Genomic DNA, 25,884 nt, shown 5'->3' on the forward strand with positions numbered 1-25,884 from the left:
TCTATTTGGAAAGGAACAGGCCTCCCCCGTTTCCCTATAAAAGGCAAAGGCACACACACATTGTTATTTTTAGCACACTTTCTTAACAATATGTGAATTTCAATTGTAAACGTTGTCAAAGTCAGCGATGATTTCATTGAGGAGACGCAGACACTCTACAACCTCATTGTTTTCCTCCAACTCCATGTAGAACTCGGAAAAGTTAGTGATGGATGCAAACATGATACACAAGTTCTCTGAATCCATGAAGTACAAGTCCTTCAACACATAAACAGATTGTAAGTCTTAAAACAAACATTGTAACAAATGATTTGCCTGTAACAAATCTTAATGACCAATTTGCTTGTAAAACGATCAATTTTTCTGTCCTTACCTTCTCAACACAACCCCAAACCCCACTGTCCTTACCTTCTCAACACAACCCCACACCCCACTGTCATTACCTTCTCAACACAAACCCACACCCCACTGTCCTTACCTACTCAACACAACCCCACACCCCACTGTCCTTACCTTCTCAACACAAACCCACACCCCACTGTCATTACCTTCTCAACACAACCCCACACCCCACTGTCATTACCTTCTCAACACAACCCCACACCCCACTGTCCTTACCTTCTCAACACAACCCCACACCCCACTGTCCTTACCTTCTCAACACAACCCCACACCCCACTGTCATTACCTTCTCAACACAACCCCACACCCCACTGTCATTACCTTCTCAACACAACCCCACACCCCACTGTCATTACCTTCTCAACACAACCCCACACCCCACTGTCCTTACCTTCTCAACACAACCCCACACCCCACTGTCCTTACCTTCTCAACACAACCCCACAACCCACTCTCCTTACCTTCTCAACACAACCCCACACCCCACTGTCCTTTCCTTCTCAACACAACCCCACTGTCCTTACCTTCTCAACACAACCCCACACCCCACTGTCCTTACCTTCTCAACACAAACCCACACCCCACTGTCCTTACCTTCTCAACACAACCTCACACCCCACTGTCATTACCTTCTCCACACAACCTCACACCTGACTCCATACCTTCTCAACACAACCCCACACCCCACTGTCCTTACCTTCTCAACACAACCCCACACCCCACTGTCCTTACCTTCTCAACACAACCCAACACCCCACTGTCCTTACCTTCTCAACGCAACCCCACACTCGCTGTCATTACCTTGTCAACACAACCCCACACCCGACTGTCCTTACCCCACACATTAAGAGTTGTTCATTGGTATCATGTTAACTCCCACTAAACCTCCAGATATCCAGACTGACATTATATCGACGCCCATTAAACATCCAGCTGTCCAGGTTGGTATCATGTTAACTCCCACTAAACCTCCAGATATCCAGACTGACATTATATATTACCACCTGTTAAACATCCAGCTGTTCAGGTTGGTATCATGTTAACTCCCACTAAACCTCCAGATATCCAGACTGACATTATATTACCGCCCGTTAAACATCCAGCTGTCCAGGTTGGTATCATGTTAACTCCAACTAAACCTCCAGATATCCAGACTGACAGTATATTGATGCCCATTAAACATCCAGCTGTCCAGGTTGGTATCATGTTAACTCCCACTAAACCTCTAGATATCCAGACTGACATTATATTGACACCCATTAAACATCCAGCTGTCCAGGTTGGTATCATGTTAACTCCCACTAAACCTCCAGATATCCAGACTGACATTATATTACCGCCCATTAAACATCCAGCTGTCAAGGTTGGTATCATGTTAACTCCCACTAAACCTCCAGATATCCAGACTGACATTATATTACTGCCCATTAAACATCCAGCTGTCCAGGTTGGTATCATGTTAACTCCAACTAAACCTCCAGATATCCAGACTGACAGTATATTGACGCCCCATTAAACATCCAGCTGTCCAGGTTGGTATCATGTTAACTCCCACTAAACCTCCAGATATCCAGACTGACATTATATTACCACCCGTTAAACATCCAGCTGTCCAGGTTGGTATCATGTTAACTCCCACTAAACCTGTAGATATCCAGACTGACATTATATTACCGCCCATTAAACATCCAGCTGTCCAGGTTGGTATCATGTTAACTCCCACTAAACCTCTAGATATCCAGACTGACATTATATCGACGCCCATTAAACATCCAGCTGTCCAGGTTGGTATCATGTTAACTCCCACTAAACCTCCAGATATCCAGACTGACATTATATATTACCACCTGTTAAACATCCAGCTGTCCAGGTTGGTATCATGTTAACTCCCACTAAACCTCCAGATATCCAGACTGACATTATATTACCGCCCGTTAAACATCCAGCTGTCCAGGTTGGTATCATGTTAACTCCAACTAAACCTCCAGATATCCAGACTGACAGTATATTGACGCCCCATTAAACATCCAGCTGTCCAGGTTGGTATCATGTTAACTCCAACTAAACCTCCAGATATCCAGACTGACATTATATTGACACCCATTAAACATCCAGCTGTCCAGGTTGGTATCATGTTAACTCCCACTAAACCTCTAGATATCCAGACTGACATTATATCGACACCCATTAAACATCCAGCTGTCCAGGTTGGTATCATGTTAACTCCCACTAAACCTCCAGATATCCAGACTGACATTATATCGACACCCATTAAACATCCAGCTGTCCAGGTTGGTATAATGTTTACTCCCACTAAACCCCCAGATATCCAGATTGACTTTGTGTTGACTTCCACTGTATAATGGGTATAATCTCATGATTGACATAAGTAATGGGTCACTGTGACATATGATTGAATTTGAATACAACTTCAATACCAAAACTCCCTTTCAGTGCCCTTAGTTTTGTTAAATTTCTATACCATAAATCAATAAAAACTGGTAATGATCACTACAGTTAGAGTATACTTACAAACTTCTGTTATACTGGTGGTACCTGGTATGTACATCAGGCTGGTAACACAGGCCCCATATGCCTCTTGGAATAGCTGGTCTCTTTACAAATGTGATTTTTTTTCAAAAATACTTTTTACAACATTGATCTGTATATCACCATCACAAAATCCAATGATTATCCCGATGATGGCTTTCTGTCCGGGTGCAATGTCATGATCACAAAGAATTTTGAGATCAACTCTCGTGTGACTAGCTGTTTTAATCGCCTATTGGTCCATTGTTATGTGTCTTTGTCATGCATCATTTGTTGGTAAACAATGGTCATTTTAAACTTCTTCTCATAAGGCCAAAATCTAATTTTGATAAAGTTTATATATTGCTGGGAATCTTCTATAGATGGTCAAAGGTGAACCAAAATAATGGACAATTTATTCCATACTCCTCAGGGTCAAAGGTTAAATTGGTTATAATTTCAACATCTTCAAATTGTTATGGTATGCTAGAGTTAAACTTCTCATGGACAGAATGTACAAAAGCATAGTAAATCTTAAATATCTCATTCCTCCAGGTCCCAGATATCCTGGATAACTCTTCATAGACGGAGATATCATTTACCATGAAAGGTGTTTATAGTGTTGTTTTTCTGAGCTGATGTCACTTTCAAGTGTCTGTTTCATGTTTTTAACCATGTACTGTAAACATACTTATTTTAGTGAAACCAAATTTTATGTACTAACAGCGAACTCAACAGGCCTATAGAAAGGAGACATTGTTGAAACAGGTAAGTAACTATTGATACCTTTCTTTTCCAACATAGCTACTGGACAAATACCATATCCCTGAGCATTTTGGTCATTCAAAATATTTTGTCCCAATGAACTAAAAAAGTGGACCAAGACATTGATTTTAACCTACTATTGATTGAATATTATAATTTTTGTAATAACTTTTTATTTCATTATTTGTTTTTGGTATTGAGAAGTTTTTAAAAAAAATCACTTTTCAAACCTAGCTGTGATTTTTAAGTCAATTTCATTAATGCCAGAATTTTGGCAAAAATATTTGGACTGTAAGCCTCTCATTTATTGAAAGTCATTTTCAGGGAGAAATTGATAACAGATACCACACCACCGCATAAGATAAGTTCCCATACAGCAGGTGAGATAAAAACATACCAATGTCTTAGATTAGAGTTTTTAGTCCCCACACAAGGAAGTAGGTGGCATACTGTATAACAGGAAATATCTGTGGGCAATTTTTCCGTGGTTTATACCTAGAAAATAATTTCAAGGATAGAACCATTTCTCAACACCATATAACTGTACACTTTCTTTTGTTTTAAGTTTTTTTCTTCAATATAATAAACATTATGGTCTGTGTTCAGCCACCTCCATGACCTATTTCTCACATATCAGTGACTTAACTAAAATTTAGTTCAGAAGGAAAGCATTGTTCATACTTTGTATGTGGGAAACTTCAGTGATTTAACTAAACTTCAATTCAGAAGGAAAGCATTTTTTACTTTGTATGTCGAAACTTCAGTGACTTAACTAAACTTCAGTTCAGAAGAAAGCATTGTTCATACTTTGTATGTGGGAAACTTCAGTTCAGAAGAAAGCATTGTTCATACTTTGTATGTGGGAAACTTCAGTAATTTAACTAAACTTCAGTTCAGAGAAAAGCATTGTTCATACTTTGTATGTGGGAAACTTCAGTGATTTAACTAAACTTCAATTAAGAAAGATATCATAGTTCATACATTGTACGAGGGAAACTTTATGTGCTACAGAGCTTATTCTTGCCTGATGTTATTCAGGTAATGTTGTTCTACAGCGCTGCTGTGATATTGCTTGATGCATTTGTAAACCACTACAGCATTGCAATGTAGTGTGGTACCAAGGGGATTTTGAAGACAATGTCTTTTTGTTATTATTGTAACTGTAGGTAGAATATGTTAAAGCATATATTTCTAGTGGAGACTTTGAATGGAAAATGTTGTTTGTATATATATATATAAATATATATATCTTATGTATTATGTATGACGTGACAATGTCTTTACCAAGACGTTATAATAAATGTATCACCTGAAGATGGCATTTAGGCCTGAAAACGTCATCGGAATACATTTGCTGTGTTGATTTTATTCTTTTCAAATATATATATATTTGCATTTGACAATTGATAGGAAACATGGAGAGAGAAAGGTATTTAATGATAAAATTAGAACTGTCCTACAGTATATTGTACTGCAGTGATATTCAAACAACAAATATTTTAAAAGAAATTTTATTTTGAAAAAATAATGCTTATCACATACATGTAACACATGTATATCACCAAAAACGTATCTACCTTAAACATTGGTAAACAGTACCGAAACATGATGAAGCGTACATATCCCACATCCATGCTTTACAAGCAGGCACTACAAAGTAAATGGAACTAATCCAATGCAATCTTACTTGTCATCACTAAAGATGCCTTTAATAAAACATTATTATGCACTTCCGATACGAATCCTAATGTCAACAATTACTGATGACAGGGGTCTCCCATGGACAAGCTCTGACCACCATAAAAATTGTACACAATTTCACCAGCAGTTCATTTGGTCCACCATGCTTTAAAAATAAGGCTTATTTCCATAATGACCAAAAAGCATAATTCAATCTCATTTGTAATATCAACAACCGTTTCTTGTGGCAGAATTCTTCCGTCTCTTAAAAAGAAATAAATTCTCTTTATCTGTTATTACATAATTTGGTATTTAAAGCTGTGAACAAATTTCTCAAGAAAGAATTTTTTAACAATAAAAATCACAGGTCTCATTCAAGGTATCCTGAAGCTTAATATCATGGAACCACAACACAAAATTATGATGTGTAATTTCTAAATAAACCACTCCTGAATGAAATGTTCTTGGTTAGTGTTTTAAAGCATGAAAAAAACACCATCAAATGAAATAAAACATAAGCTCTCCCCGATTTTATTTCGTTCCATATCTCCATAAGAGAAACAAAGTTCTGGCAAGTTTTTACGTAATGGAAATTAAAGATTTGAAAATGATAACAATTTACACATCCATATAACTTGTGTGTAATTACATGCAGTATCAGATGAATGATTTCCGATATGTATGACTGAAACACCTGGAAAATGGAGGTAGTAATGGAGTGTTTTAAAATAATTATTTCTGAGTATGGTCAAATGGAACCAGATACAGTCAGTATCTAAGTTTGTTTGGCAGTATTTTATATAATTTTAATTATAATGAAATCTCTAATCTTGTAATTAAACAGTCACCAACAGAGGGCAGTAAAGGGGACTGAATTCATCAATATCATTTTGTAACACATTTCAAATTAAAGAACATGTTAAAATGAACACAAATACTTGTTAAACACAAAAAGGTTAATAACAATGTTGTGATAGTAATACTTATATGTGCTGTACAAAAGGGAAGCCTTTACAAGAATGTTTTGCTGAATGCAGACCTGGTATGACAAAAAAAAAAAAATTTATATAATAAATGTATCATTAATTTCATCTGCATTTTTTCTATCCAGACTGCATTCAGTGAGTGTTCCTTTCAGCAGCTAAACAACATAAGTGCTGGTGCGAGAGGAACCAGAAATATTGTTAGAAATAAAAACTAAAAGTACAAGAAAAGCTGTGTTATTGTTCAGGCTCGACTCTGGGACCTTTAAAACGAAAATATGCTCATGGAGAACCAGCAAAGATTAACATTTCTGAAAAATCAGACATCTCCGATAAAAAAAATCAACAATGTAAACCCGCAAAAATTTCCAACTATGCAGTAATCACATTGCAACTTTGATAACAACCTCATGATATTGATAACAACAGGTAGGATAAAACTTTACCTGGCAAGAAATATCACTTTACATATTTAAACAGCAAGAAGCCGATCCATACCGTAAAATCAAAAGATATCTGTAAGGTTTAAATTTCATGATTCTTCAAAATTTATGACTTTGTTGGCTCTTGTTTTTTGAGGATCAAAAGTAATCACTATATTCATTTGTACAAAACAATTGTGTTAATTTTTAACTGTTTTATCATCTCAGGGACAATAAATTCACGGATTAAAATACCTAGAAAATCAACAAAAATATAAAACATACAAAATTATCATACAGTGTCTAATCTATATTTTTAACAGATGAGAGTAAATGCTTTTTTATTTTCCTGTACCAGTATTAATAAGCCCATTCCTGACTACTGACCAGCCAAGGAAATGTGCTGACCACCTGTGGTCATTGCAGTTTAACATGGTAACAATTAATTACAAAAATTAATAATGAAACACTGAATGCCGTAATTATAAACATAAAAAATCAAGTGAAACTGATAACATTTTGTAAACAATTTCTAAAAAAAGAGGAATGCAAGTAATGTATTTCAATATCACTATACAGTGAAGTCAGTCATATTGTGGTCATATGATACAACACATCTCTGCAGATAACAACAGGTATTTAGCTAGATAATACTCAATGTGTCATTACAAGTATCAGAAAAGTTATGAGCTTTCCATCAACAGATAACCACAAGTATTTAGCCAGACAATACTCAATGTATTATTACTAGTATCAGAAAAGTTATGAGCTTTCCATCAACAGATAACCACAAGTATTTAGCTAAATATTACTCAATGTATTATTACAAGTATCAGAAAAGTTATGAGCTTTCCATCAACAGATAACCACAAGTATTTAGTTTGATATTACTCAATGTATTATTACTAGTATCTGAAAGTTATGAGCTTTCCATCAACAGATAACCACAAGTATTTAGCCAGACAATACTCAATGTATTATTACTAGTATCTGAAAAGTTATGAGTTTTCCATCAACAGATAACCACAGGTATTTAGTTTGATATTACTCAATGCATTATTACTAGTGTAAGAAAAGTTATGAGCTTTCCATCAACAGTTAACCACAGGTATTTAGCTAGATAATACTCAATGTATTATTACTAGTATCAGAAAAGTTATGAGTTTTCCATTAACAGATAACCACAGGTATTTAGTTTGATATTACTCAATGTATTATTACTAGTATCAGAAAAGTTATGAGCTTTCCAAAAGCAACATTTGCAGAAATAAGATACAAAAGCAAATAAGTTGAAATACTAAACCAAATTACTAGAGTCCCTGTGATTTTACATATATTCAGCTCCTAACATAGATTTCTCTCATGAAATGATAGATTAACAATTGAATCGATAGAATGATGCTAGATTTCATATAGTTAGAATGACATTATCAGCATTTATTTGTCCCTAAATAAAAACATTAAGTACAGAATAGCTTGTCTGAAACTTAATAGTGTATTCCCAGCATCTCTCTGATCTTGGAAAGCACTTGGTGTGTCTATAATTGGTATAATACATACTCAGTATTTATCAAAAAATTGATTAAAACTTCAGCAGGTCAGAATTACATTAAAGTTGTATCATACCCTCCACAGTTTTATCTACCTATTGATTGTTCACATTACTACAAGATAAGACTGATAACAACAATTAAAAGTATCAAAAAGGCACCTGCAGACCTTCTGTGCTTAACTATAAAAATAAGGAAAATTTGTCAACAACAAAAATGCTGCAGTTCATATCACCAGGCAAATTAAAAAATGTCTCTTTACTAAATTGTGTCACTATTTCTACTTAAATGTGTGGTCGTGTTTAAACAGGCAAGTGATTGTGATACTAAACTAAAACATGGCTTAATTTGTAAACTAAAACATGGCTTAATTTGTACACTAAAACATGTCAATAATTGATACTAAAATTATCTTCATTTCAGCAAGAATGTATTCATAAATCAAACTCATTGTTATTCATACATCTTACAATGTACACTGACTACTCCATCGATTTAGTCTATCCCTCATACATTCTAAACAAAGGCTCATTGTCATTGTTTGAAGCAGGAGTGAGGGTGCGGTTGGGGTTTAGGGGGGATTGGGGGATGAAAAGACTCTGAATTACTTGTACATTCTCCCATTAAATTTGAATCCCTCTGCTGTGACTTGACATACATGTATTGACCTCTAGATAAAATGTCTCCTCCCATTTTGACTTGAAACATACTTCTCCTACACTAATGTGACTAATTAACTCAAACTCTTAGAATTGAGATTTGACTTATTTAACTTATGTCAAGATCATGCAATGTGAATGGACTCTAAAAGTTAAAATGAAATCTTCCAACTGTAAACTGACTCATTAAAATTAAAATAGAATCTCCTTGTCATGGATGGACTCGACCTATTAAAATCTTCTCATCCCAATATGACTTTAAAAAAATTTAATCCTCCAGATAGGAAATGACTCTACCTAATAAACAGAACTCTTTCCACTGGAATTCACTCTACCCATTAAATATGACTAGTGCCTTTTTTGGATGGCTGCACCTATGAAAATTGACCACTCTAACTACCTGATTTCAATAACTCAATTTTATCCCTGCCGAAGTTGTTACCTTTCACTGAGTCAGGCTTCCACTAACTTATATGTTGTAGAATTAAACTTAAATTAAATTAAAGAATTTTTTCTTTAAATTTTAATATCAAAGTGCTTCAAAATATTCAAAGAGGAGTATGATCATATCAGTTTGCTGTGTTCTAAAACAAATACTCAACAACATCCTTGAAGAGATTTCCAGGTATTTCAATTAAAGTGTGGTGTTGGTTGACCCTTGCTTCATATTTGTCCTATCTTTACATTTCATTGACCGATAGATAGACAGACATGAGATCGAGGTTTGAAATGATTGACAGGTTACAGGGGTCGTGGTGTATGGAGGCCCATCACATGAGCTGTGAGTAGAGGATCATGATTCACACCAGGTGACGCCCAGTCCCCAAGTCCAGTTGGTACACGATCCATACGATGTAGAAGTCGACGAGACAGATGGTAGGGGGCACTGCGCTCCAGCTGACTCAGTATCATCAACACCTGTCTATTAACAATATTAAAAACACAATCAAAGGCACAGTTCATCATATTCAATAAGAGGACCATAGACCTGTATAGTACACTAGAGAATAAGCCCATTTGATAATTCTGTATCTCATCAAAGAATTTTTCCTATCAGAATAAAACCATTAAAATGTTACAACTTATTTCTCAGATTTTTTTTTCAATATTCTTTGAAAAATCGATTGATATATTAATCCCAAGTGTTCTTATGAGGTTGAATCAGTAGGTGAGAGGTTTAAAGAATCTTTCAACCCCTTGAACGTGGAATAGGTGGATCTCAACCTGAGGGGAAAGACGACTAAGTTAGCAAACAGGAGACTTACTGAGAGTTCGCAACTTAATCATCTTTTCCCGAGGGATGAGGGGTTTTCCCTAGGGTCCCCCACTATCTCACAAACAAGGGGGTGAATGAATAGTTTTTGCTTACCTTTCTGACCCCCATTATGTACTAGTAAATGTTTTGGTGTCCCAGCGCTTTGCATCATTTAAATGATTTAATTGTTAATGACAAGTCATTAAATTGTTACTGTGACATCATATCACTGAATGACAGAAGAATCCCCTCATCTCACCTCTCAGGTGAGACGAGGAAATCTCACAACAGTAAAGAGCATGGATTTACCTGTCCAGGGTAAGAGACAAGGAAATCTCACAACAGTAAAAAGTGTGGATTTACCTGTCCAGGGTAAGAGACAAGGAAATCTCACAACAGTAAAAAGTGTGGATTTACCTGTCCAGGGTAAGAGACAAGGAAATCTCACAACAGTAAAAAGTGTGGATTTACCTGTCCAGGGTAAGAGACAAGGAAATCTCACACCAGTAAAAAGTGTGGATTTACCTGTCCAGGGTAAGAGACAAGGAAATCTCACACCAGTAAAAAGTGCGGATTTACCTGTTCAGGGTAAGAGACAAGGAAATCTCACACCAGTAAAAAGTGTGGATTTACCTGTCCAGGGTAAGAGACAAGGAAATCTCACAACTGTAAAAAGTGTGGATTTACCTGTTCAGGGTAAGAGACAAGGAAATCTCACACCAGTAAAAAGTGTGGATTTACCTGTCCAGGGTAAGAGACAAGGAAATCTCACATCATTAAAAAGTGTGGATTTACCTGTCCAGGGTAAGAGACAAGGAAATCTCACAACAGTAAAAAGTGTGGATTTACCTGTCCTGGGTAAGGGGCAAGGAAAGCTCACACCGGTAAAAAGTGTGGATTTACCTGTCCAGGGTAAGAGACAAGGAAATCTCACAACAGTAAAAAGTGTAGATTTACCTGTCCAGGGTAAGAGACAAGGAAATCTCACACCAGTAAAAAGCATGGATTTACCTGTCCAGGGTAAGGGAAAGCATTGTTTATACCTGTGCAGTGGTGGAATACAATCAGCAGTTTTGAGCACCCCTCGAGTTGACACAACATTAGAACTCTCTGTACAATCACACTTGATGTGGAGACATCGGTCAGCATTTCGATTTTCCACGACAAAAAATCCTCCAGACCAGCCGTGCATGAGAGAGTAAACCGTCACAGTCTCTCTCACCTGTGATATACAGACAGGGCAAGATAAAGAGCCATCACAAATTACAGCAGGCAAAATGCAGCATCCTTTTTATTTTTTTGCAATTTTCAGGTTCACTGATGTTTCATATTTAGTTCAAATTGAATACCTTCAACCTATTGCCACATCTCAGTGTTTCTTGTAACAATAAATTCCATCAAATTTGGGCCCATAGAGAATCCCCATTTTACTTCTTAAACATCAATATTAATGTCTGTGAATTTAAAAAAAAAATTTAAGTTACATCACTACTCAACATCTAGGTAATATCTATACTATACTGAGTCACAGTGGAAGGTTTCCAAAGCCAGTATCAAGTGGATAGGTTCAATTGTATTCATATGTTTCATAATAATATACTAGTATATACTGATACTTACACCCTCACGTTTGCCCTTGGCCACAGCAAGCTCCATTACTGCACTAGCCATAGCATACTGATACTTATCAGGTTTTGTATCCAGTTCTTCCACCATCAGAGCTTTAGAGCTATGAACTGTCAGCACAAATTCATGTTTCACTACTGGCTTTGTACCTGTGAAATGAAAAATGTTCATAAATTTTGAATTCAAATTTAAGACTGAATTTCAATTTTCAATGAAGTTTTGAGAAATGTGATAAATCAGACCTTGATTTGACGACAAAATTAATTTTTCAGCAAATGCTGCCGTACATACCTTGTAAACCACAAATATGCATGGCCTATTGCCTCTTTAACACAGGGCAATTTTTGTAATATGATGAATATGAGTATTCATCTTAGTGACCAATCAAGTAACATTACAAACCCAACTATTTTTATCGAGGACATTTCAGTATGATTAAAGTTTTGTTAAAGTTAGCTGTAAAACAAAATTATACTGATCTTAATTATCAATAAAGCATTGAAAAATGATTCAGCTAATCTAAGTCTTGATATACTATATTTTCAATATGCTTCATTTACCAAGAAGAATAGGTAAGGAAGAACAAATTGTTTTGTTACTATTATATGTTACTTCAGTTCATTCTTACTGAGAGTCCATTGGTTGAAGGCCAAAGGGACAAGAATATACTCCCCAGGCTCCAGCATCTTACTACAGCCAACAAAACTCCGGATCTGTCTCTGGCTACTCTCCACCAGGGGACCAAACGCCTGGGTGGTGTTTGACGAGTCTCTTAGTATCAGCACACAGAGGTCAGCTGGGTTCTTACTCTCTGTCTTAGTACTCCTACAAGGCAAATGTTAAATTACCATATATACTGAAACTTAAACAAGGAAAAGTGTAAGTTGTCTCAATAAGGACATGGAACTTTAACTAGACATGGCAAAATTGAAGGTTCCATGTGTGACACCTTGTGGACAAGACGAAAAGACAAGTTTAATCCTTTGATGTACATCAAACAAATTTCGATGTTGCATAACAGTATATTGTAATAGCTTTGACGTTGGGTGTCGCTCCTCTGTAATCTTCACAAGGAGCATATCAGGCTATGATTTGTCAGGATTTTTCTCCTGGAATCAATCAAATTACTTTGATTTTGCCATGACATGTTCCAGGGGTGCAGAGAGCAAAAAGTGATTGTAACCCCTGGAGTATCGAGGATGGGCAAAAGTGATTGTAACCCCTGGAGTATCAAGGACGGGCAAAAGTGATTGTAACCCCTGGAGTATCGAGGACAGGCAAAAGTGATTGTAACCCCTGGAGTATCGAGGATGTGCGAAAGTGATTGTAACCCCTGGAGTATCGAGGATGTGCGAAAGTGATTGTAACCCTTGGAGTATCGAGGATGGGCAAAAGTGATTGTAACCCCTGGAGTATCGAGGACGGGCAAAAGTGATTGTAACCCCTGGAGTATCGAGGACGGGCAAAAGTGATTGTAACCCCTGGAGTATCGAGGATGTGCGAAAGTGATTGTAACCCTTGGAGTATCGAGGATGGGCAAAGGTATAAGGTCAATTACTCTGTCCTTGACCTTTTATAATAAAAAGGTGAAAGATGAATTACAAATTGCTCTGGAATTTTGACAATGCAAAGAATTTAACGTCAGCTGCTCTTTGTCATGGAACTTTAACCTGGCAAAGGTTAAAGATAAACTACACTGACCTCAAACTTTAACCAGGCAAAAAAGTTAAAGGTCAACTACTCTCTGACCTGAGCCTTGTTTTTCTTCAGCTACTAGACATACATGCGCTGTGTGTACTCATGGGCACAATAACTTCAATAATATATTACTGATGTAAATGGATATTGTGCTGTATTACTTCAAACTGGATTTATAAACACCTGGTTCTTGTTCTTATCATAATACAAAGTTAGTTTTTTGCACTATTTCTTAGAGATCACCTAATCACAACTTTATTTGAAACAAACCAACTTTAAGATTAAGTATGCAAAATCTCTGAATAAAATTGCCAGGAGAATAATTGACTCCAGTATTGATGAAAGGTCAAATCGTGACATGACTTGGAAATTTTACAGTAGATATGTGTACTTACCTCATTCCTTCCTGGAACAGACAAATCTCCACTTCAGATGTATAGAACACTGTTAGCTTCACCATTTTGAAAGACTCTCTGGCATTGGATGGCAAAGTCCCATTGATCCTAGTTTCCCTCCAATCAGGTCGCACCTTACAAATGTCAATGCTGTCAAAATATCTACAAAACAAATCGGAAGCATTTTTTTTATTGAAAACAAAAATCGGAAAACAAACAAATGCATCAGTATTTATAAAATTTCCAGTCAGATGGAAGCAAGGGATCCCCTAATATCTATTTCAAATTACAAACAAATTATTGAAAAATCAATAATTTTAGATTTATTTTTCAATAAATGAAAATCTTAATGCATTTAACATCCCAGAGCTGTATTTTTGTATTGTCATTGTAGAACAGACCAAAACAGTATTGTAAACATTCAACATCCCAGAGCTGTATTTTTGTATTGTCATTGTAGAACAGACCAAAACAGTATTGTAAACATTTAACATCCCAGAGCTGTATTTTTGTATTGTCATTGTAGAACAGACCAAAACAGTATTGTAAACATTCAATATCCCAGAGCTGTATTTGATAATGCCATCGTAGAACAGACCAAAACAGTTTTATAAACATTCAACACCCCAGAGCTGTACTATGATAAGACATTCTTTAGAAAATTTTCACACATAATATTCAGTCTTTACATAAAGACTTAGAAAAGCTTCCACCCTTAGGTCCTTAACTTAAGGCTTCTTAAGACACAAGTATTGTATAAAAGATAAAACAGCCATTTATTTTATTTCCTTCAGTGAAGTTTTTGAAAAACTAAAAATATATATCAAACTATGATTTGGGCAAATTGTATACAATGCTTTGCTTTGACCTTGATGACACTGATAAGGATAACACTGTATATGGCACATTGCTCTTTCATGATATGTCATTTATCACATAACTACTCTATCATCAGTGAAACAATACCCATTATATAACTTTGTGCTATCACACATGTGTAATATGACCTAGCAATGATTTGATTGGCTAAAGGTTCCCATTGGCTCCAATGTGACATCATGACATCATAACATCATATGCAGTGTGATGTCATCAAAGTAAGAGATATTAAATGAGAATATTGCCCCAATTTAGATCTTGTATTTGTATTTTATATTTGTCTTATAACATTTTTTTTTTCACAATTTTTTGCAATAATATCTATGATACTATCCAAAAGTACTTCATCAACAGCAAAATTTACCATAAACAAGAATATGCCTGTTAGACATATGGATGAAAAAAGTCCCCACACCCATTCAGATAAGTACCAATGTATGGCAAATTGCCACAACACATAAAAATGGCCTTGAAACCCTGACACTGAAATACATAAGAAATTGTCATAGTTGAACTTAGTATAAAATTTGATTGAAATCTCTCAAGAAAATAAAGGCAATCGAGTGATGACATTGGGTCATGATTGGTTGGGGTAAAACTACAGCCCCCATAAAATATTGGGGACTTGCTGAATTCAACTTTGTTTGCTTTTGTTTGAACCAGATGGCCTTTATAAAGGCATAGAACAAGTTGGCTTACATCATGAGGTCACTGAGGGACATCCAGAAGATGCCTGCATTGTCACCATGTAGCATGAGATCCTCTTTGGCATGATAGCTAATTGTGTCCCAACAAGGCGAGTTATCATACCAGTCACCTTTCCATGAGAACCTTCCCCATGGATTCCGAAGTCGTATTAACCTGTTGACAAAAAAAAGGTGGAGAAAGCTTAATCTACATATTCCTATCTTAATAACCAGTATTGTCTTTCATCAACTGACCAAATTACATAAGAGCTGTTAAAAGTTTTTAGATAAAACCTAAATACTTCAATGTCCTTGACCTACAAACCAACTGTTACCTGAAATTTGTGTGACTTAACTGACAGGTATATTGCTTGGTCATTTACTCACTGGTCAAGTATTACCCTAAGTCTGTAGAAAATACTTCACTTCTGACCTAGATACCATTGTGTCCTTGACCTTGACAAGCTGAGTATTATTTGAAGTCTATGACTCCTTACAAACCAAGCATTGCAACTTTGCAAGTTTGTATTATATGTGTCCTTGACCTACAAACCCAGTGTTACCTAAATTTTTTATGAAATAAGGAACTACTCACCTGTTTCCCTCTACATCCTTGACATCCAAGATGGAGTAAGAATGTCTTGGTCTCAGACCTACAGACTCATAACGCTCTTCATCTACCTTCATGTTGCCCCCTCCACAGGACCCTCCCATCAGGAACCTATAGGTTAAAACAGACAAATAAAGAAGTTGATAATGTTTAACAGAAAAAGTAGAAAAGAAACAATAGATATCATTTCAAAGTCTGACATCAAAACTATATAACATTGTACTTCAATATCGTTTCAGTGTCTGTCATCAAAACTATATAACATTGTACTTCAACAACACTTCAGTGTCTGTCATCAAAACTATATAACATTGTACTTCAATAACACTTCAGTGTCTGTCATCAAAACTATAAAACATTGTACTTCAACAACACTTCAAAGTCTGTCATCAAAACTATAAAATATTGTACTTCAACAACACTTCAGAGTCTGTCATCAAAACTATAAAACATTGTACTTCAACAACACTTCAGAGTCTGTCATCAAAACTATAAAACATTGTACTTCAACAACACTTCAGAGTCTGTCATCAAAACTATAAAACATTGTACTTCAACAACACTTCAGATTCTGTCATCAAAACTATAAAACATTGTACTTCAACAACACTTCAGTGCCTGTCATCAAAACTATAAAACATTGTATTTCGATAACATTTCAGAGTCTGTCATCAAAACTATAAAACATTGTACTTCAACAACACTTCAGTGTCTGTCATCAAAACTATAAAACATTGTATTTCGATAACATTTCAGTGTCTGTCATCAAAACTATAAAACATTGTACTTCAACAACACTTCAGAGTCTGTCATCAAAACTATAAAACATTGTACTTCAACAACACTTCAGTGTCTGTCATCAAAACTATATAACATTGTACTTCAACAACACTTCAGTGTCTGTCATTAAAACTATATAACATTGTACTTCAACAACACTTCAGAGTCTGTCATCAAAACTATATAACATTGTACTTCAACAACACTTCAGTGTCTGTCATCAAAACTATATAACATTGTACTTCAATAACATTTCAGAGTCTGTCATCAAAACTATATAACATTGTACTTCAGAAACGTTTTTATGATATTCAAGTACTTTCCTTTCAAGACATTTATAGCCAGTGTACATTGAAGGGTCAAAGGTTACTCTTTAAATGCCTGAAAAACATTGTTAGATTGTCTGACATCTTGTGATGTATATTTTAGCAAGACTGAAACAGATATTAATATTTACCCAGCATCTCGTGAACTCAGCAGGCGAGCCCAGATAAAGTCTGGGTCAATATCTTCTTCTCTTTGCTGGTTATCTACAAGATAATACTTATGTCTTAGTAATATATTGAATGGAACTTCAGGGAATTACCAAACACAATAAAAAGGTACATAGAAACCTGCTTCTTGTATAAAAAGGTGGCAAAGAGAGAAGAATTATACTCCTTGCAATATATATCTGTTCAATAAAAGAGTCGTTTTGAAGGAGGTTTAGCAAAAGAAAATATGTGGCAATTTACCATGCAGAAATTTGAATTGGAAACATAACGCTGAGTTATGAATAAAATAACATTACTTTTTTTTCCCCCATTAAGTTTGACATTTAACAGTTTTGGAATAGGATAACCTTAATGAGACCCTATATGTAGATGTGATTTGACAAACCTGGGAAAATGGTAGTAGTAAATGATAGGTACCAAGCTGAGGGTATGAAAGATCTGCCAGGAGTGTTAGTGTTATTTACATACCTTGAAGGTCAATATTCTCACATGGGGCACCTGTCAAGGTGGCAAGGCCTTCTATTGACTTTCCAGCAATCAATGCCTCATAGCAGCCATGAAGCTTGGCCATAGCTTTCTCAATCAGGGGCACCCACAGTTGTTTTCTCTTGGCCTGCAGCACCAGAAATACATACAAATATGTATTTGTAACAGTCTAATACCATAAAGCATATTTTCACAGTGTCTAATTTTTGCCATATGGATGTATGACAAATATTGAACTTGTGAATATTAAATTACTTGAAGTTAAATAATGTAGTTTTAGCCCAGCTCCTCAATAGTGAAAGTCTGACATGGTGAAATAAGGTAAAAATATATTCAAGCTTTTTTTGTAACACCTAATGGAGTAATTTAGGAGGTATTAAATCCATTATGTGGTATACTGCTATTGGCATGCATGAACAAATTACCTATGGTACTGAAAATCTCATTATCACACTGGCTACAAAGTATCCAGACAAAATGGGTTTCATTCATCAAGAAATTATTGAGTTCAAATAATTACAAAATGCATTAAATTCATTAATGTGTTAATTAAAGATCCATTTTCACAATAACGCTCTATAAGGGGACATGTTATCCTACAGAAACTGAGGAGCTGATCAGAAATTACCTGTGAGAACATGAGTTTGTTCCTTGGGTCACAAGGCAGAAGGTCATCAATAAGGACAATCTGCCAGTTACCATCCTTACACAGTCGAACCTGGTAAACTCCCTGAGGACAGTAGTCTTTTGTCAGAATGATCTTCTCTACAAGTTCTGGACGCTCTGCCAACACTGCTAATGCACTCAGGAACCTGTATTCATAATTACAGGTCTAAATAGAGTTTTCATTTAAACATCTTTAACATAAATTTACAATAATTTCTAATTATTTCTTACTCGAGTAGATTTAAAAGAATTTCTTTTTCTTTCTTTTGAACTTATCAAACTTTTGTTAATTTCAACACACTTTTCCAAATATTCTGACCTTGAACACCACTTCGGATTCAAAGACTAAGGTTAGGTTATCTATGTGTTGTCTTATACTTTTTGTTTTTGTTAGTATCTACATGTATTACTACATCATTATTGTCTGGACAATGATAAATAAATTCACAAGGTAAACACAAAAACAATCACCAGAACAATCCATATTTCAAGAACAAAACCTTTACCCACATTTTCCTGCAACACTAATCCAAAATTCTCCAACATGTTCATTGCATTTCATATTTCCCCAACTATATGCACCCTGAAATAACTAATGTGTAACTTGTTACAAAGATTTTTCTAAATTTTACTTTTTAAATATTGTTACCCATAAGTCTGTGTTTTGTACATGCCAACAGTTACCTTAATTCCATGTGTTGTGTAGTGCCAAGAGTTATTCCTGCAAGAATTCACAGTGATGCATATACTAACAATTATACAGAATGATCTTTGTTGTGTATACAAATTTCCTGTGATGTACACACCAACGGTTACCTAGAATTTCCTGTAATGTGTATAGATGTACACACCAACGGTTACCTAGAATTTCCTGTAATGTGTATAGATGTACACACCAACGGTTACCTAGAATTTCCTGTAATGTGTATAGATGTACACACCAACGGTTACCTAGAATTTCCTGTAATGTGTATAGCTGTACACACCAACGGTTACCTAGAATTTCCTGTAATGTGTATAGATGTACACACCAACGGTTACCTAGAATTTCCTGTAATGTGTATAGATGTACACACCAACGGTTACCTAGAATTTCCTGTAATGTGTATAGATGTACACACCAACGGTTACCTAGAATTTCCTGTAATGTGTATAGATGTACACACCAACGGTTACCTAGAATTTCCTGTAATGTGTATAGCTGTACACACCAACGGTTACCTAGAATTTCCTGTAATGTGTATAGATGTACACACCAACGGTTACCTAGAATTTCCTGTAATGTGTATAGATGTACACACCAACGGTTACCTAGAATTTCCTGTAATGTGTATAGATGTACACACCAACGGTTACCTAGAATTTCCTGTAATGTGTATAGATGTACACACCAACGGTTACCTAGAATTTCCTGTAATGTGTATAGATGTACACACCAACGGTTACCTAGAATTTCCTGTAATGTGTATAGATGTACACACCAACGGTTACCTAGAATTTCCTGTAATGTGTATAGATGTACACACCAACGGTTACCTAGAATTTCCTGTAATGTGTATAGATGTACACACCAACGGTTACCTAGAATTTCCTGTAATGTTTATAGATGTACATACCAACGGTTACCTAGAAGTTCCTGTGACATACATATGAACAGTTACCCAGAAGTCCTTGTGGTGTACATTGTATATACCAACAGTTACCCAGAAGTCCTTGTGGTGTACATTGTATATACCAACAGTTACCAAGAAGTCCTTGTGTTGTACAATATATACCTAGAGTTACCCAGAAGTCCTTGTGTTGTACATACCTACAGTTACCCAGAAGTCCTTGTGTTGTACACTGTATATACCAACAGTTACCCAGAAGTCCTTGTGTTGTACAATATATATACCTACAGTTACCCAGAAGTCCTTGTGGTGTACACTGTATATACCAACAGTTACCCAGAGGTCCTTGTGGTGTACACTGTATATACCAACAGTTACCCAGAAGTCCTTGTGATGTACAAACCAACAATTACCCAGAAGTCCATGTGGTTTACAATGTATATACCAACAGTTACCCAAACGTCCTTGTGGTTTACAATGTATATACCAACAGTTACCCAGAAGACCTTGTGATGTACATTGTATATACCAACAGTTACCCAGAAATCCTTGTGTTGTACAACGTATATACCTACAGTTACCCAGAAGTCCTTGTGTTGTACATACCAACAGTTACCCAGAGGTCCTTGTGATGTACATACCAACAGTTACCCAGAAGTCCTTGTGATGTACAAACCAACAATTACCCAGACGTCCATGTGGTTTACAATGTATATACCAACAGTTACCCAGAAGACCTTGTGATGTACATTGTATATACCAACAGTTACCCAGAAGACCTTGTGATGTACATTGTATATACCAACAGTTACCCAGAAGTCCTTGTGTTGTACAATGTATATACCTACAGTTACCCAGAAGTCCTTGTGTTGTACATACCTACAGTTACCCAGAAGTCCTTGTGTTGTACACTGTATATACCAACAGTTACCCAGAAGTCCTTGCGTTGTACATTGTATATACCAACAGTTACCCAGAAATCCTTGTGTTGTACAATGTATATACCAACAGTTACCCAGAAGTCCTTGTGTTGTACAATGTATATACCTAAAGTTACCCAGAAGTCCTTGTGTTGTACATACCAACAGTTACCCAGAAGTCCTTGTGTTGTACAATGTATATACCAACAGTTACCCAGAAGTCCTTGTGTTGTACATACCAACAGTTACCCAGAAGTCCTTGTGTTGTACAATGTATATACCAACAGTTACCCAGAAGTCCTTGTGTTGTACATACCAACAGTTACCCAGAAGTCCTTGTGATGTACATACCAACAGTTACCCAGAAGTCCTTGTGAAATGTCCTCTGGCATTGGTGTCCTGTACACTGCCCAAGGTATTTCATCCTCACCCACTTGGTCCATTGTGATGTCATCAGGCCGACACCAATTTACAGTTGTGGACGTGAATGGTGCAGAACTATCATAAAACAGGGATTTAACAGCAGGAGGGAAAGCGTCATCTATAAATGGTTCCTTCTGCTACAAAGGAAAATACAACACAACTGATGAAATAACTATGTTAGTGGTGTGTTTCCAAATTTTTGAAATAGCTTACTTACTTAAATATACTCTTTCACAAGGATCTATGAGCTACAACTTTATCAAAGGCCATGTTTGAATAAAAACATTTTTAAATTACATGTATACACACACCATCTGTTTGAATGTAACTCACATTTGTTTAGCTGTATTGAAACAAATCAACAAAATGCTAGCAGAAGTAAACAATGATTCTATAGACTTAAAACACAGAAAAGTTCACATAACTAAGAGATTGCAAAAATCATCTGAAGTTTTTAAGAACTAATTCTGTTTTTGACTCCAGTAGATTTATAGAATAACATACCTGAACTCTTACAAGCAAAAGGCACCTTACATGAGATAACTCTCTGATGGCACAGACCTTAATTGTTTCTATGGTGATGGTTATATTTACCTGGCGACAAAAGAAAGTAATATGCTGCCACAACTCCAGAGCATCGCTTTCTTCTGTCTTTCGTATATCATCCATGAGTGTGCTCTGCTGTCGTTGTAATGACATGCTAGACGAAACGTCTGTCTTTGTGTGGAGTGTTCTACAAACTTTGCACTGAGTGTTATTTAGTGAGTTCTTATAGGTACATTCAGAACAAGACCATACACTTTTAACCTTATCTAAACTATTGTCTTTACCTAAAGAACCTTTGTCAGGTTTGTCTTTACCTAAAGAACCTTTGTCAGGTTTGTCTTTACCTAAAGAACCTTTCAGTTTTTTGTCTTTTCCTATAGAACTTTTGTCTGTTTTGTCCTTTCCTTGACTGGATTTATGAGAAGCACTTGCCGCAGATGACTCCTCTTTAGGCGATGTTAATCTCTGTAAATCTTCCAGGAAATTTGATTTCCTTTCTGGTTGCTTTCTAGCTGGAGTTATCTTTTGTGTACATGTATCTTCCGAGACACCTGATTCTCGTCCGATTTTTTTTCCGCCTGGAGATTGCCTTGGCGTTTGAATACTGCTATCCTTTTCACTGCCCGTAACACCAGCATGGACATCAATACCTATCTCATCACCGTCTCTACTTCCTGTGCTGTTTTCCGTTTCACTTTTCATTTTGCTTCCACATGCTTTGCAGACAGTCACTTCTTTTCGATTTCTTAAAGTACATTTGGGACAGTTCCAATGTAAATCGGATGGCATTGCCTTTTCAGTACCACACATACCACATGCTAGAACTGTTTTTGGATTCTGAAAAGTACATAAAGGGCAATTCCAAAATTTTGTCTTACTTTTAGGTGGGGAACTCACATCTTCTGATTTTAACTTAGTTACTGAACGTTTACCTAAGGGATTATGATTCAGTCTGGGGGATTGTTTTTCTGAGTGACCTGTTTCTGCTCTATTTGAGGACTGACTGATCATCAAAAGCCTGTCTGGTGGGGAGACAGGAATACTGCTTGCTCTTTGATGGGCAGGACTTGAACTACCAGCAGGAGTTGTCTGTCTTGACACCAAGCAGCACGTGCACTTTGCACTCCAAGAAGGATTACATGAAAAACTGCATGACTTACACACCCATTCATCTGTCATAGCAACTAGAGTGTCAGATTTTGACCTCCGTGATATTCCAGCATTATCACGTGTTTTGGGCATTACACCGGATTCATTTCCTTTCGTAGTTTTCACCTGCCTTTGGACACCGTTTTTATTTTTATGGGACTCAGACTCCATACCGTCTGGGACACCTCGTTTACTTGAAGTAGGAAACTCATCAGTTCTATCATAAGCTAAGGTTGGCATCTTAATTTCCTTTGGAGTTTCGCATAACGAACACTTTTTGTTACCAGGAGCATTTGTCAATGTGCAGCGTTTACAAGCCCATTCCTGTGGTGCAGGTTTTTCCTTGCTAGCCTTCTCCAATGTTGGTTCAGATTTCCTTGTTGGAGCCATGGAATTTGCAGGCTCCAAAACAGTTGGGGAAGAGATATGGTTGTATCGGACAACATACTCATCGTCATCATTAATGATAATTACTTCCTCCTCCTTGTGTGTCCGACAATTCACACAGTTATCAGAGCCCCTTACATTTTTCATTGCACAATTGTCACAATCCCAAAGTTGTCCCTGTGTAGTCTCCATGTCAACAGTGATAGGATCAGTTGGACCTCCAAGAGGGGAGGGTCTAGGGGGAGGAACTTTAGAATTACTTGTCAAAACTTTTGGTCTGACTCCTCCCTGCGGTGAGAGAGGACTTGTATGACTAGTTGCCCCATCTCTGATATTGCGGGGCTCCAGAGGGGGACAGTGTTGTCCAGGAAACAGCTGTCTTTCCCTCCCACAGACTGTACATGTATCTCTTCCCTCACCATTGGTAAGGGTACAGGAATCACAGGTCCACAGCTGCTCGGGCACTTCATACTCCATCCTCAGGGGCCAGGGATAACCATGGTAACTGCAGGCAATGTCCCCAGAACAGATGAGAATTCTCAAAACCTTTTATTCTGAAAAAAATGGAATTGTATTATTTGCTTTGAATAAAACAAATTATATTTGAAAAGATTTATTTGATCCGGATTGATTCATACATATACTATGAACAAAAGTGTCATAACTTAAGTTGGGTTGACAAGAAAGAAAAGGTACTAATATGTGTGTTTGGCTAATTTGGAGTTTTTATTTTATTAGTTTATAAAACATTAATAGAATAATTACTGTTGTTTATTATTTTAACTCAATAAAGCAAATTTTGAAATAAGATCCTCCTGAGAATTACAGTCCCTTACATTAACACATTGCCTCACCAAGGTGAATCAGGCAAACCCCAGGTATGAAGTTCTAGTGACAAGTAGTGTAGGAGGTAGAGTCAACAAAAATTTTGTTAGATGCGAGTCAAAGGTCAAAATGTAGGTCAGAGTGATCTCTGTAATCTAATCACCAGATATTTTTTTATTTACTTTTGAGTTTGTATAGGTTTTTCATATTTATTCAAAAACATATTACTATGAAAATTAAACAAGTTTTTTGTTACAATCTATTCATGGCTGTGTTACAATTCATATTAATTTGCTTTCGTTGTACAATACTCAAAGTATAATATTTTTATAAGTACTTTGCCAGGTGATCTAGTAATTGTGACACTAAATAGATACAAATTTGTTCAATTGGAACAATTTAAAATCACATTTATTTATTTGTATCATAGCCCATTACAATGTAAATATAGGGGTACAGAATTATGCTAGTATATACTCGAGGAAAATGATACCCAACACATCAATTTAAATCCAAAAGCCAGTACTTGGTAATATAAGAGAGGAAAAAAAGAAGACTGAATTATTCACCACAAGTTCTAATCTTCTATAAAACCAGACACGTGTGTATATGTATTGTTTACTAACCAGACAATCCTACATACACATTCTGCCTGTTCAGTACAGGAAGTAGAAACATCTCTACAGGTATGCACAGTATTTGGTGGGAAAGCACTGTTTTTCTTACCTGTACGAATTAATTGTATTAAATTTCATGGCTGGTGTCATATAAACAAACTGTAGATCCCAGCGCTGTACAGCTACCTGCTTAAAGCTATGTATACTACATTTTAACCGGTAGAGACATGTAGCCAGGTATATGTATGTACCAGGTATATGTGTATACCCTTACAAAGTCTGACTCATCCTGTGTGTTCTCTCATCATGATCACTCTCCCATAAATTGTAAACATTGGAGCGTGAAAACACCAGCACACTGCCTTTTATTACCATTATGCCTCACTGATCACACATACAGAAACATGTAAGCTTTGGACAAAAAAGAAAACTTTCTGACTCCCAACACATATATATATAAATAATACACACACATGTGTAAGTGTTTAATGACCCATTAATAACTTAGTAAAGTCTTAATTGCTAGTATTTTTCATAGCAGTGTTGATCTTTATATAGATGTAATAACTATAATCATAATGGTTTGTTTACTCATGATACACCATGTAAACATAAATGTAAACAGTCATGAAAAATAACATCTACAGGGACTTTGATGTCATGGTCAAACCTCTTAACATGACACTTGTTAATCATTACCACAGGAAAGTCTACAAATATTGAGCGGTGATATATACTAAAAGGATAAAGAAACTCAGGGTGAACTTTAAACCAGAAATTAAGTATGATATTGGGCTTCATTTAAAACGAAATTTTGTATACTTACAGATAAATTAAAGCTT

The 25,884-nt window shown here is 36.1% G+C and overlaps 2 protein-coding genes across 2 annotated transcripts; one reads left to right on the forward strand and one right to left on the reverse strand.

The window, feature by feature from the left end:
• Positions 1-1,438: 1,438 nt before the first annotated feature.
• LOC132563488 (uncharacterized) lies at positions 1,439-1,918 on the forward strand. The gene has a single exon (XM_060228249.1). The coding sequence runs from the start codon at positions 1,439-1,441 to the stop codon at positions 1,916-1,918; it is 480 nt and encodes a 159-aa protein (XP_060084232.1).
• Positions 1,919-5,199: 3,281 nt separating this feature from the next.
• On the reverse strand, positions 5,200-24,109 carry LOC132563498 (calpain-15-like). The gene is made up of 12 exons (XM_060228260.1): positions 22,113-24,109; positions 21,447-21,655; positions 18,528-18,711; positions 17,882-18,026; positions 17,377-17,449; positions 16,125-16,250; positions 15,543-15,704; positions 13,965-14,126; positions 12,500-12,696; positions 11,866-12,020; positions 11,289-11,467; positions 5,200-9,912 (listed from the first exon to the last, which is right to left on the reverse strand). Exons 1-12 carry the CDS (start codon positions 24,075-24,077, stop codon positions 9,732-9,734), a joined length of 3,738 nt encoding a protein of 1,245 aa, XP_060084243.1. The 5' UTR covers positions 24,078-24,109; the 3' UTR covers positions 5,200-9,731.
• Between the last annotated feature and the right edge of the window lie 1,775 nt (positions 24,110-25,884).

Source organism: Ylistrum balloti, unplaced genomic scaffold (genome assembly GCF_031769215.1).
Source record: "Ylistrum balloti isolate Yb309-2 unplaced genomic scaffold, AGI_CSIRO_Ybal_v1 Utg369674, whole genome shotgun sequence".
Lineage (NCBI taxonomy): Eukaryota > Metazoa > Mollusca > Bivalvia > Pectinida > Pectinidae > Ylistrum > Ylistrum balloti.

Excerpts from the sequence above, each read along its gene's own strand:
- LOC132563498 (XM_060228260.1), bottom strand. The coding sequence starts at position 24,077 with ATGGAGTATGAAGTGCCCGAGCAGCTGTGGACCTGTGATTCCTGTACC. Across the intron at positions 18,712-21,446 it reads GGACTTCTGGGTAACTGTTG|GTTCCTGAGTGCATTAGCAG; the intron begins GTATGTACATCA and ends TTATGAATACAG. Across the intron at positions 12,697-13,964 it reads CTGTTCCAGGAAGGAATGAG|GAGTACTAAGACAGAGAGTA; the intron begins GTAAGTACACAT and ends TTTGCCTTGTAG.
- LOC132563488 (XM_060228249.1), top strand. The coding sequence starts at position 1,439 with ATGTTAACTCCCACTAAACCTCCAGATATCCAGACTGACATTATATTA.